The sequence below is a fragment of the Mastigoproctus giganteus genome, chromosome 12, assembly GCF_048544385.1.
Source record: "Mastigoproctus giganteus isolate SK-2022 chromosome 12, ASM4854438v1, whole genome shotgun sequence".
Lineage (NCBI taxonomy): Eukaryota > Metazoa > Arthropoda > Arachnida > Uropygi > Thelyphonidae > Mastigoproctus > Mastigoproctus giganteus.
Window position 1 is genome coordinate 23,419,851 of NC_143586.1, and position 14,828 is coordinate 23,434,678.

A 14,828-nucleotide genomic window follows, 5' to 3' on the forward strand; every position below is an offset into this window, starting at 1 on the left:
CATCCTTTTATCCATTGTAGCAACTTACCCTTAATACCATTCTGCTCCAATTTGTACAATAGTCTTAAATGTGCAACAGTGTCAAAAGCTTTCCTGAAATCCAAATATATGATATCAAAATTATTTTTCGCATCCAGTTCCTTTGTAACCACATCATAATATCCTATCAAATTTGTCAGACAAGACTTTCCCTTAACAAACCCATGCTGTGTCTGAATTATTGCTGCAGTCTTGTCTAGATGATCCTGCAATGCATCCTTAACCAGTGACTCCATTATTTTACCCAGAACAGAAGTTAAACTAACTGGTCCTACATATAATGCCTAATGAAAAATATGCCAATGTCCTGTGCACTCATGCAGTGTCCTCAATCCTGAAATAGTCTTATATTTTGTGTATATCATGCTCAAAATATGGAAATTCAAAGATAACAATAATGAGTGAAAAAAAAGTGTTTCAATCAAAAGGCAGATGGGCTGAGAAGTGGCAACTGAAGTTTAACAATGACAGATGCAGAGTACTGCATATGAGTAGTAGTAAACCCAGAATAACATCACCTGTGTGATACTATATTGAGGGTATACAAAAAAAAAAAGTGTATATAAAAAACAAAAAACCTGGGTAATTGTGAAGTCAGAGAGTTCTCCAACCAGTGCAGACAGGCTGCTATGACAGCTCAACAGTTTAGTCAGTGATATACAAGAATTTTGCCAGCAGGAATAAGGAGGTGATTATGCTGTTGTATGAGATAACCATTAGGCCACATATTGAATACTGCACAGAGGCCTGGAAGCCTCATTTTGAGAAAGTTATGGATGGTTGGAATGGGCACAAGAAAGGGAGAGTTTAATAATGAGGGACAAAAAAAAAAAAAAAAAAGGTACTCATACCAAAAGAGTTCTGCAAAACTGCAGCATCTAGAAACTAGGCACATGCAGGGTGACCTGACTGAGCTGTTTAAGGCTTTGAATGGATTGAGTAAGTTTATGGCATCCTTTCTCTTGTTCAGACAACATACAAATGAGCTTAATTTTAATTGAGAAAGATTGGTTACAGGACAGATGTCCAGAAATTTATTTTCAGCCAGCAAGTAGCTGATTGTTGAATCAAACTTCCATATGGTGTTGTGAAAGTGGGTAGTTTGAATAAATTTAAACTAGACAAATTATTAGCAGAATTGGACAGGTGATGTGAAAAGTGGAGTTTTTTTGGTGATGCTGTATTAGCTTGCTTTCTTGCATAATTTGCCATACTAATAGAGGCCACAAAAAATATATTAATAAATAAACACAAATTTAGATATGCATTTAAAGTAAAATAATTAAGGATACATTCTAATTGTTCCAGTAACAGTTCCAATTGCCATAAGATGCAATTCATTATCCCATGCAAGTGCAGTTGGCCTGTGAGGAAATCCATGTGGAACAGTCTGGAAAAAAATTATTTATTAATTAATTACAAATCTAAACTTTTTTTCCCTTTTACACTAAAGTAAAGGAAAACATTTTATAATTTGAAAAATATCTAAGTAAACATTCATGATTAAGAAATGGGAAAACTGGTGGAAAAATTTCCAAAAAATACCACACTGATCCACATATTAGTAGTAATGCAGTGCAATTACTATAGAAATTGTCATTTATGGTAGAATAGGAGTTGAATAAAATACTCAACATGTTAGATAGTTTACTATGCAACTACAGTATATGCATTTATATGTAACAAGTTGCAAAAGCAACTAACTGGAGTGGGGAAATTTAGCTGTTGAAAATGCTAAAAGCCAGCTATAATGCCTAAAATAATGCAAAAATATCACAGAATAGAACAGAGGAAACCCCTCAAATGATAGTTGAGGGCTGAAAAAATATTATTCAGATAGGACAATTTAAAGTGTATTTATTTTAGATTACAAATGAATGAATAATATAGGAAATTACTTGGATACACTAGGATCGTAAGCCCAGATAACTGGGTCTCCTTCTGGAAAGAAAGACTAGGCAGAGTATCATTGGGAAAATCCAATAGGTATACATTAATAAACAAAAATTTAGATTACTTTGGGGGAGGGGGTAACATTATCTACAAATTATGCATTAAAATAATTTTCCTCCTGATGATATTTATTCAGCCAATGGGAAAAGAGAGATGCAGGTTACGTGTAACACGTAACAGAAGCTTGTTTTACTGTAGTAAAACAAGCTTCTCTTTAAGCGTGGTCATGCACTATGTTTATCTAACACGACCACACAGTACCATCCTTGATTTCCATATGTAACATATTTATTTAAATAAACTAAACGCAACAAGTCACAATATTTTAAGATTCTATAATATCGGTGTAGATACACCATAGACAACTCTTAAAGAAAAACTATGATCATAGTGATGGCACCCACTGATGAAAAGCCAACTAGCTTTTAAACAGTGCTGTCTGGGTGGTGGTTCCCACCGAGAATAAGTAACAATAGTCTTCTCTATTAGTGAAGCATTACTTATTTGAGGTAGTGCAATACATGGTAACTCGTGAAGGATGAGCACATTATGAGATACAGATGAAATGATGCTTTTCACACTATGATTGTAGTTTTTCTTTAAGTTATCTATGGTGTATCTACACCGATATTATATAGATATAGTAACGTATTTATAGCTGAGGAACACACAGTGTCGAAAGCTTCTGTAAGTATTTTATTTTATCAAAAGAAGCCCCCCTAGTTATTATTATTAGCCATATGGTGCAAGGAAGCCTGAGGCTTATGCTGCACCAGCCAAAAAAAAATTTGAGTACCCTGAGAGAGACAGAGAGAGAAGTAGGAGGGAATCACCAAAAAAAAGAGAATGATGATATCCAGCTCAGGACCCTGGGTGTGCCAAGCCCATACTCACCAGATGTGAGCCACTGGAGTTACAAGCTACTTTTGACTAAAATTGTTGTTTATGAAAATGACAAGTAAAAATTTGTAGTATGCATAGTTTTTGTTATATTTCACTTTTTATTATACAATTTGAAATAGTAACATTATTTAAATGTATGCATAGTTTTTGTTATATTTCACTTTTTATTATACAATTTGAAATAGTAACATTATTTAAAAGAGAATAAACTTTTAACATTTACTTAACTTTTTTATTAATAAAATATTGCATTCTTACATCATAGAAATATTAAGGCCAAAAAAAAATACAAAAGTGGCTAAAAAATTGACTTTTTTTCTCTTATGTATTGTTGCACTCTCTTTGCAAACACCAGCAATAGTTTCCCGTCGTGCTAAATCCCACCTTCCTTATTAACAATATTCTATTACACTTATATCCGGTGAAACCTTTGCCTTGTTTATCACTAAAAGTACTTTGTTATTAGGTAAAAAGTCAGATGCAGATGTATGTACGTATTAAGAGGCATCTTAAACTTTTTAAAAGTTATACATTTCTTCTGAAATGCTGTTTATAGTTTTCTTCTTTATATTACCTAAAAACCAATGAATTATGGATTTCCATGAAGCTAACTGAATGGGGATTAAGTTTTTTTCAAAACCAATATCATGCAAGTTTCCTAATTTGAAGTCTAATAAAAATTCTTTAAGTTTTATCACTTAATTTTGGAAATTTTTTTCTTTAATACCTTCGCTTGCAAACTTGGTTGAAATTGAACCAAAGAAGTTGCACATTTTGAATTGAATGAACACAAATATGCATCTATTCAATTGCAGTCAATAAATGAGCACTGTAAAAGGAAAGGCACAAGAAATGAACATCTGCTCAGTATCAGCAAACTGATTGAACACAGGCTATTTTCATTACAGCTGAGATTTTGCTTAGCATCAAATTGCACTATCTAGAGAATGCTACTTGGTTCACAGTTTCATATGTTCTTTGCTTATGTTATTTTATCTAATTTAGATTTTCCACAAGAAAAGGTAAAATTTCTTGAAGATTATGCTTGCTGAATTTTAATTCTTTAGTTTGCAAAAAACAATGCACCATCCTCAGTGTGTGTGTGTGTGTGTGTGTGTGTGTGTGTGTGTGTGTGTGTGTGTGTGTGTGTGTGTGTGTGTGTGTGTCTACTGATAAAATTTTGCATAAAAAGTGTTTTCCTATAAAATTTTATCCTGAAGGATTGTTATAACAGATATCCACAGCCTGGGACATCAAGTATACTGAAAAGGAACAGAGATGGACAATAAGTTGAAGCTGATGACATTGAATCAGCTCTTTATAATATGTCAACTGACACCAAAAATAGAATTCCATTCAAGTGAAGCAGATTCTGAATCTTGTTCAAATGTATCTGCTGATGTTAGAATGCTACAAACAACAGATGCCAGTGTTACTTGAAGTAATGATTCTTCACAGATGAAATCCCTTCCATTTACTAAAAAGCAGTGCCTACTTGTTCTAAGCAGAGAACCAGAGAACTAACACAATCAAAGAATGACCAAATCAAAATCAAGAAGAGATATTATAAGTTTACACTAAAGGCACAAAGAAAGGACCCTTGCAAATACAATTGCAGCAAATGAGTTAACTAGTTAAAAATCATCATTTTTCATCAAGTAGGACTTATTGAAAAATTGAGAACAGAAGATTAATTGACAATACCTTCCCAGGAACAAGCCTTTCTCATTAACATTAGTAGAGGCATACAATGCAAGAAAGCAAGCTTATGCAGCATCAGCCAAAAAAAAAAAAAAAAAAAAAACCTCCAATTTCACCCCTCCATTCGTTCCAAATGCCTGTCCAGCTCAGCCTTAAATTTATTTAGGCTATCAACTTCCACAACAAAAGATGGAAGTCAGAGAAAACAGAAATAAATGTCAAATCTATCTTGCAACCCAACCAAGTAAAAACACAATCTTAAAATCATCATGATGATAGCTAAATTTTATTGCCTTCAGTATCCATGACATACTCTTTTTAAGTTTTTCCACATTCCAACAGAATGTGGCTATTGGTACTGAAAGCTTTTTGTTAATATTATGCAACAAAATGGCTTTTATGCTTACTTAAATTGAATAAGTAAATGGCTGTCATTCATCAGCTTTTTGTTCAAATCTCAATTCTTTCATCAGTCCATTTATACCTAATAACACACAAACTGTACACCATAAAATGTCAACTTTTTTTTTTCTCTTTCTTTCTTTCTTTCTTTCTTCCTAAATACAGAAACTCTTTACACCATAAATTAATAAATTTCATCTTGTAGCCTTTATCTTAAAAGTTCTGCCTGTTGCTCTAACAGATTAAATGTACTCTGTAAGGAGTTTGCAACTGGTGGGATGTGCCTACAGAGGAGGTGCAGAGTGAACTGGAAGGCAGAAAATTTATTGCAATTGCTTTCTCAGTAGATAAAAAAATCCAATGTTTAGAATTCTTTGTAATTAATATTATGAATTTAAATTAACATCAATTGTATTTACCCCGCTCACTTCAAAACTGTTAATGTTATTCCTATCCCAAAGAGAAGCGCAAACCACTCACTAGAGAATTACCATCCCATCTACCTTCTGAACTTGATAGCAAAAAATTCTGGACAGTGTCATTCACAACCGATTAATGGAATATTTTCATCACTTCATCTGCGACTGCCAATATGGCTTCACCAGGGGCCTATCAACTACCACTAATCTTCTCACTATCTGGCAGTAGGTTCTAGACACCGTCGATTGCAGAGGACAGGTTGATGTGATCTACACAGACCTTACTAAGGCTTTTGACAGTGTCCCGCACAATCAACTTGCTAAAAAACTAAGCCGCTATGGAATACTTGACCCTTTACTATCCTGGTTGATGAGTTATATTTCATATCGAAAACATAGGGTGATCATTGGACAGGAAGTCTCAAGGGAATTTTTTCCATCGAGAGGAGTACCACAGGGATCATATCTTGGGCCTCTTTTATTCACCATCTTTATCAACGACCTACCACAATTTGTTGAGAGATGTGGTAATAAGATACTAATGTTTGCCAATGATGTGAAATTATATTCGCGTATCAGCAGTCAAGATGATGCAGTTAACCTTCAGGCTGCTCTCAACTCTTTTGCTGATTGGGTTTCTTTGAATGGTTTGGAGGTTAATCCTAGGCCTTGAATGGGTTCAGCACGCTGAATTCTGATGGGATCCTTCCGCTTGTTCAGATTACGAACCTAAGGGGGCATAAATTCAAATTAAGAAAAGACAAGATGTAGATTAGATGTGCGGAAATTTGCCTTTAGCCAGCTGGTGGTTAATTGCTGGAACAAAACTTCCATCTGTCGTTGTGGAAGTTGATAGGTTGAATAAATTTAAGGAGGAACTGGACAGGCATTTGGAGGGAATGGTGTGATTTTTTTTTTTTTTTGGCTGATGCTGCATAAGCTCATACATTTGCTTTCTTGCATCACATGCCACTACTACTACTACTACTAGGAAATGCAGCTGTATTTCCTTTGCAGCTTCAAGGAAAATTAAGGCTTTAGTTAATCAATATTACATCAAGGAGATGCCGATTTCCAGAGATGACGAAGATAAAGATCTGGGAGTTACTTTTACTGCTGCATATGAGTTTGATAAACATTTTAGAAATATATTAAACCAAGCGAAAAAACAAACTGGCTTCATTAAACGGCAGACGTACAGATTTCAAGATCCTCAGTTCTCTGTGCTCCTATTCAAGACAACTATACTCTCTATACTGGAGTTTGCTTCTCCTATATGGAACCCACACTATGCATACTTGATACAGCAAATAGAATCGCTCCAGATGAAATTTATCCACTATCTTTCCAGACGTAACCCCATGTTTTACCACAGAATCTTCTACCAGAATCTCTGTTCCTACTTCAAGCTTCAATCTCTGGAAACTTGGCAAACTGTTCTTGATTTAAAACTGTTGTACCACATCTTCGCTGGTTCAACCTACCTACCGGATCTTCTATGCATATTGACCTTCATGCTCCAGCGGTGGCTACTAGACAGAAGGCTACATTTCACATCAGTAATTCTAGATTAGAGATATCCAGGAACTCCTTCTTCAAAAGAACATTGGCACTCATGAACAAGTTTGACTTGGATATGGCTGTGAACAAGAAACAGTTTCATAGAAGTGTTTGGAGTAGGTTGACAGATGAGTTCTGGGCTAAAGATGTTCTCATTAATTCGTATGAGTGTGATGATGTCTCCTGCAGCAACCTGCTCTCTGCGATTTTTTCATGGCGCTGGACTTGACGTTATGAATATCCTTTTTATTTCCGTGAATTAGACTTTTCCCGTTTGAATGAACTTTCATTGTACAAAGTGTATTATTCTACCAGTTATTTTTATGTTTTGTACAATCTTTGTTCTGTTATACACTTTAACTGGGTGCATGCCTGTTGTGTATATTATATGTTAAAAATAAAAAATTAATAATTGCTTATTAATTAAATACACTTACATGCACTCTCCCAGAGTTACATCTTTTCAATGTTACGTCATGAAAAATAAAGTTTGAAATTTTCTGCATATCTCATTCTGCAGTGTGAACCTAGATGGCATCCTTTATGAGTCCATGCTATGCATTTTAGCATAGTATAGCATAGTTTTGGGGGTATTTTCATGTAAATAAAATGAGCTGTGGGTTTACCCTTATAAATGCAAAATACCCACATCTGGTGATAGTATATACCTAAACAAATGCCTATCATTTGCTCATTACTGCAGCCTTCACACACACACACACACACACACACACACACACACACACACACACACACACACACACACCTCCATTACACCTGGCTCAGGTCATGTGTATGCTTCACACAGCAATGTCATGTACTTTTGCTTCCATGCACTAGTTTAGTTAGTTGCATTTAACTCTACTATAATTGATAGTTTAGTTTAAATTACAGTTTTGTGCCTCCTCAGAAAGCCGAGAAAATGTCAAAGAAAAGGAAATGCTGTGAGAATTGTGTGAATTTGGGTCCACGTGCTGTCTTGACTGTGGTGGAACTGAAAAACCTCAATGCTTTTTATGTGCAAAAATTCTTTGTAATGATAACATGAGGACTGCCAAACTCAAAGAGCATTTCACAAAAGTGTAACCAGGAAATTTTGGAGACTCGCTCGGTCGCTGAAAAAGAAACAAAATCTCAGTTTCAGTCATCGGGCACTTTAACCAAGTTGTATTCGGTATCTACTGAAAAAACACTCCTTGAAGCCTCCTACAAAGTGGCATATCTTATTGCATTAGTATAGGCATATGATGCAAAGAAGCAAGCTTATGCAGCATCAGCCAAAAAAAAAAAAAAAAAAAAAAAAAACCACTACAATTTCTCCCCTCCGTTCGTTCGAAATACCTGTCCAGATGAGCCTTACCTTTATTTAGGCTATCAACTTCCACAACAGGGATGGAAGTCTGTTCCACCAACCAACAACCTGCTGGCTAAAGGCAAATTTCTGCACATCTAACCTACACCTGTCTTTCCTCAATTTGAATATATGCCCTCTCAGGTGATTATTCTGAGCAAGAGGAAAAATTCCATCAGCATTGAGCAGGCTCAAACCATTCAAGGCTTCATACACCTCTATCAGATCACCTCGCCGGTGCTCAGTCTAAAGACACTGTAATTTGCAAAACTTAAGCCTTTCTTCGTAAGAGCAACCGTTTACTACATTTACTAATCTTGTTGCCCTTCTCTGTACTCCTTCCAGCAGCTCTACATCCTTCTTGAAATGAGGCCTCCAGACCTGTATACAGTACTCAAGGTGCGGCCTGACCATTGCCTTATACAAGGGAATAATCACCTCCTTATCCCTGCTAGAAAAATTCCTGTATATCATTGACAAGACACCATGAGCTACTCTTGCAGCCCGTCTGCACTGCTCAGAGAACTTCATATCTGCCTGCACAATTACCCACAGGTCCTTTTCATTCTCTACCACAGAGTTGATACGTTGCTCTGGGGTTACTGTTTCCCATATGTAGTACTTTACATTTGTCAATGTTAAACTTCATTTGCCACCTCTCAGCCCATCTGCTCAACCTTTCCCGATCCTGTTGCAGCAGCATACTGTCAGTAGTGTCCTTAATAACCCTGCCAACCTTTGTATCGTCTGCAAACTTGAACATTAAGCTTGATTTACCATCATAAATATTTATAAATACAGAAAACAACAATGGACCCAACACTGAATACTAATAACATTAGTCCAGGATGAGCAGTGTCCATTGATTACCACTCTCTGTCTTCTCCCCCTCAACCATCCCTTTATCCATAGCAGCAACTTGCCTCCAATGCCACACTGCTCTAACAGTATCAAAAGCCTTTCTAAGATCCAAATATATAATATCAAAGTTATTCCCTGCATCCAGTTCTTTTATGACTGCATCATAGTATCCAATCAAGTTGGTCAGGCAAGACTTTCCCTTAACAAAACCATGATGTGTCCGAGCTATAACTGAAGTCTTGTCTAGATGATCCTGCAGTGCTTCTTTAACCAGTGCCTCCATTAATTTTTCTGGAACAGAAGTTAAACTCACAGGTCTATAAGTCTCACAGGACTTGTGTCAGCCTTTGATCCTCCTTTGTGAATTGGGGTCACATCTGCACATCTCCAGTCTATGGGTACCTCCCCCGAGTCCAAAGAAGCTCTCATAATTATGGCTAAGGGTTTGCTTACTTCCTTTGCTGCCTCCTTTAATATAACTGGATAGATCTCATCCACCCCGAGTGCCTGTTTTTATGTTTATCCTCAACAATTTCTCCTCCACTTTTCTCTCAGTTATTACAAAATCATCTAGCTCACTGCCGGAGTTTACTTCACCTCTGGTATTCCCCTTCCTGAATAACTCCTCATGTGTGAATGTAGATGCAAAATACTCGTTTAGTTTGTTAGCCACCTGAGCAGGATCAACAGTTGAACCATCAATATGCAGTGGACTAATCTGATTCATCCCTTTAAGTCTTCTTAAACTTAAACCTTACTAACAGTAGTCTTCTCTATTAGAGAAGCGTTACTTATTCGAGGTAGTGCAATACCATGGCAACTCGTGAAGGAAGAGCACAATATTGAGATACAGAGCAAATGATGCCTCCCACACTAACTACCATCATAGTTTCTTAAGGGTTATCTATGGTGTATCTACACCAATATTATATTATTATTTTACCACTTTTATGATTTTAAATTATACAATTATATAAAAATACCACTTTAATTTTTTATTGTCTGGACTCAATTTATTTAGTCACAGTGGCAAAGTATACAAGAAAGTGATATGATGGTTATTCCTGATGCAAGGGGCTTTTTTTCATATTTTGTTTAGGTTGATTCTTTGCTATTCTATGGAAGGTAACTAGATATTTCATTGGGTCATCTTTTCTTCTTTCACGGGAATAGGAAGTACTGTACATTCCAATTAGTTGGTGATACAAGGAAGAGCAGGACTGTCTCCTTGCAAGTCCTGGATTTGCTACAGATTCATTTGGATACATTTAGTTAATATTTGCTATCAACTTTTCTTTACATCATTTTATCCACTTTTATTATTATTAGCCGTATGGTGCAAGGAAGCCTGCAGCTTATGCCACACCAGGGGAAAAAAAAAAAAAAAAAAATTTCTGAATTACCCAGAGAGAGAGAGAGAGAGAGAGAGAGAGAGAAATAGAAGGGAATCACCAAGAAAGAAATGAATGATGATATCTAGCTCAGGATCCTGAGTGTGCCAAGCCCAGGGTCCTGAGGCTCACACTGGTGTTAATTTTTTTTTTTTTTTTTTGCTTAAGTTACTTTTATAACAATTTATGGATATAATGAAGTTTTCACCAATCACCTTCAAGTTCATCATAAATGAGTTCAATAATATTTGTGTACAAACATATATAAAAAAATAAATTCTCTTTATACTCCGGAACAACCACACAGTAAGAGGAGTTCACAAGATACAGAGACTACAAGAAGCAGCACTGTATTCAGCAGTCATGAGCTTGAACCTTGGCTGCTCATGTACTTATGCACATTTTCACTTGACCACTCAGCCAAACTGGCCTCTATGTGCATTTGTATCTAGTGGAACTCCCTGATGACAACACACTTAACCTTTGCTATCCACAGCCCAGCTGTTGGGATGATGCAGAGATAAGACCTTGGTATAGCCAAGTAATTCCAGTAAATTCATTCATATTCTTAACCCAGCATTAAGGGAAGGGTGGGACCTGTCAGGTGCCTCGCATGAAAAAGTTTTGCACTTTAATTACTGGTTCAAGATTAATTTCTGAAACTTTCGCTATTTTTCCTAAGTAGTGATTAGTTTTACCAAGTTGTTTTTGAAGTAACATTTTTATGTTTTTCATAGATTAATAGTGAGAGCTTGACAAGTCCCATACACCTGTTTTTGTAACTTTTAGTGTGCTTTTTTAAGCATGCAGCACCTCACAGCTACCACTCTTGTAACATCTTCCATGTTTATGTTTCAATTGTGCATGAAACAATCATTGTTCTTGTTGAAGATTACCCATCAATTATGGTTATGCTCTACAACTTTGTAAACATAGCATCATCTTAGCCTCAGAAAGACATTTCAGGGCTTCTGAAAAGTAATTAGCTGAAAACACCTGAGAACTCTCCATAGGATTTGTTTCCTGCATCATTCTTGTAATTATTTTTATGTAGAGTTTGTGGAATGGATAAGTACTCCACTTTGTAGTTTATGTCTTGGATCACATAAAAACGTCATGCTCTAAGGGCTTAGAAACCTTAGAGTGAAAAATCATATTTTTGGTTGTATTGTGTGTGTATTTATATATATATATATATATATATATATATATATATATATGAGTTAAGTTAATAGTGGTAAGAGTTTTTAAAAAAAGGTACTAGCTTATCAGGTAAACCAAAAAATTTTATACAGACCGATGTAATGTTTAATCGTCTTAGATGGCATTAATTGGTTATGTGACATTTTAATATTTATTATAATATTTATTATATCATTTACTATTTGCTTTTTCATACTTGGATATATATATATTTTATTTATTTTTTTTTTTCCAGCACATTAATAAACATTTTTACAGAATTACAAACAGAAAAAAAACACATGCATTTGAAATAAGCACTTAACTTCTTAATGATTTTATCAAGTGTATAATGGAACTAACTAATAGTTCTTTATATATATAATTTTTTTTATATATATATGTAATATAAAAGCAGAAATGTGTGCATGTGTAATTTTGAAATTTAGAACACTAATTATTTCATCAATAATAAAATGGTATCTAATAGTTTCGTGTTTATATTTTGTCATTTTCTTTTTTCTTTCAGCAGAATTAAAAGTTGCTGCAAATATCTACTTTTATACATGTAATAATATATAAGCAGAAATAAGAGTACAAAATTTAATTTTTAAATTTCACACCCTTATTGGTTTTACAAACTGGGAAAATGGAAACAACTAATACCAAGTCACAAAGGAGATTAGGCAGATGATGAGAAATCCTTGGCAAAGGATGCAAAGAAAAACAGAAAAGAGTTCTTTACCTATGTAAACTCTAGAAGGAAAGGGATGAATCAAATTGGTCCACTAGATATTGATGGTTCAACTGTTGATCCTGCTCAGGTGGCTAACAAACTAAACGAGTATTTTGCATCTATATTCACACATGAGGAGTTATTCAGGAAGGGAATCATCTAGCTCACTGCCAGAGTTTACTTCACCAGAAGTGGCATTGGAGGCAAATTGCTGCTATGGATAAAGGGATGGTTGAGGGGGAGAAGACAGAGTGGTAATCAATGGGCCTTTTTCATATTTTGTTTAGGTTGATTCTTTGCTATTCTATGGAAGGTAACTAGATTTTAACTGCTAATCATGGACATGTTATTAGTGGAGTCCCTCAGGGTTCAGTGTTGGGTCCATTATTGTTTTCTGTATTTATAAATGATATTGATGATGGTATATCAAGCTTAACGTCCAAGTTTGCAGACGATACAAAGATTGGCAGGGTTGTTAAGGATACTACTAACAGTATGTTGCTGCAACAGGATCTGGAAAGGTTGAGCAGATGGGCTGAGAGGTGGCAAATGAAGTATAACATTGACAAATGTAAAGTACTACATACGGGAAACAGTAACCCCAGAGCAACGTATCAATTCTGTGGTATTACACTGACAGTGGTAGAGAATGAAGAGGACCTGGAGGTAATTGTGCAGGCAGATATGAAGTTTTCTGAGCAGTGCAGACAGGCTGCAAGAGTAGTTCATGGTGTCTTGTCAATGATATACAGGAATTTTTCTAGCAGGGTTAAGGAGGTGATTATTCCCTTGTATAAGGCAATGGTCAGGCCACACCTTGAGTATAGAGGTCTGGAGGCCTCATTTCAAGAAGAATGTAGAGCTACTGGAACAAGTACAGAGAAGGGCAATAAGATTAATGAATGGAACAAAGGGTTGCTCTTACAAAGAAAGGCTTAAGTTTTGCAAATTACAATGTCTGGAGACTAGGCATCGGCAAGGTGATCTGATAGAGGTGTATAAAGCCTTGAATGGTTTGAGCATGCTCAATGCTGATGGGATTCTCCCTCTTGCTCAGAATAATCACCTGAGAGAGCATAAATTCAAATTGAGGAAAGACAGATGTAGGATATATGTGCAGAAATTTGCTTTTAGCCAGCGGGTAGTTGGTGGAACAGACTTCCATCCCTTGTTGTGGAAGTTGATAGCCTAAATAAATTTAAGGCTCAGGTGGACAGGTATTTCGAACGAATGGAGGGGTGAAATGGGAGTGTTTTTTTTTTTTTTTTTGGCTGATGCTGCATAAGCTTGCTTTCTTGCATCATATGCCTCTACTAATGCTAATGCTTTCATACTTACACTTTGTGTTCACAAGGTTTTTCTTATTCTGAACAGAACTAACAACAGTTCTGTTCCATTGAAAATTTCGTGTGAAAAAACAAGAATTTTAATTTAAAAAATTAATTAAAAATTAATGTTACATATAATAATTAATACAATCCATTCAAGAAAGGTCAAGCATTGGTATACTGCAAACAGAATTTAAAAAAAAAAATTTTCCAGAAATAAAAAAACAAAAATTTGGGGAACCTGTCAGGTCCAATGCACCCATTTTTGGGTCTATCTACCGGTTTAATACAACCTTTGTTGATACAAAATTCTCATTTTTTACAAAGCACATATTGTTACCCTCGTGAAGTACAGACAAACCTTACTATATAAAATATTTTTGAAGTGAAACTTCTTTAGGAGCACTCCAGGCAGTTTTCAGATGGGAGTAACTTGCATTCGTGGATTGAAAAAAAAAAAAAAAAAAAAAAAAAATGCAACCGCCATAAGTAAATGCATCGTACTAGGCTAAATGCCCCGGTTCTCGTACGATCACCGAAGTTAAGTAGTGTTAGACCCGGTTAGTAATTGAGAGGATGACCACCTGGGAGTACACTGTGTAGTTGACTTTTTGCCTTCCTTCCTTTCTTTTTTTTTTTTTTTTTTCTTTTGTTAACCTGTGAAAAATATTCTTCCGATTTTTGTGAATCACTTAATTTTGTTAATTTTTAAGGTAATAAAGTGTAAATTTATAAAAGTAAAGATAGCTTATGGATAATATTCCTCCTATTATAGCTTATTAGAATTGCCATTAATAGAATTAATTTTCAATTTGTAAACATGATCGCAATGACCGGCGCATACTACATTTCGTATAGTGAATAGTATTTTGTTATGCAGCGTCCACTGTTGAGTGATTTGATCATACAGTGAACCAGTCATAAAGCGAGGGTCTGCTGTAGTGATATTTCAAGGCATATAGTGCACATACACATGCAACGCATCCGTGGATTGACAAAAAT

General features: G+C 35.4%; 1 protein-coding gene across 1 annotated transcript in view; it reads right to left on the bottom strand.

Annotated features, from left to right (window-relative positions):
* Positions 1–1,321: 1,321 nt before the first annotated feature.
* LOC150076782 (lethal(2) giant larvae protein-like) overlaps positions 1,322–14,828 on the bottom strand; it is a 59,705-nt gene continuing 46,198 nt past the window's right edge. The window contains exon 3 of the mRNA XM_090386651.1: positions 1,322–1,429. Coding sequence (XP_090242777.1) covers positions 1,322–1,429 — 108 coding nt within the window. The remainder of the gene's footprint in view (positions 1,430–14,828) is intronic.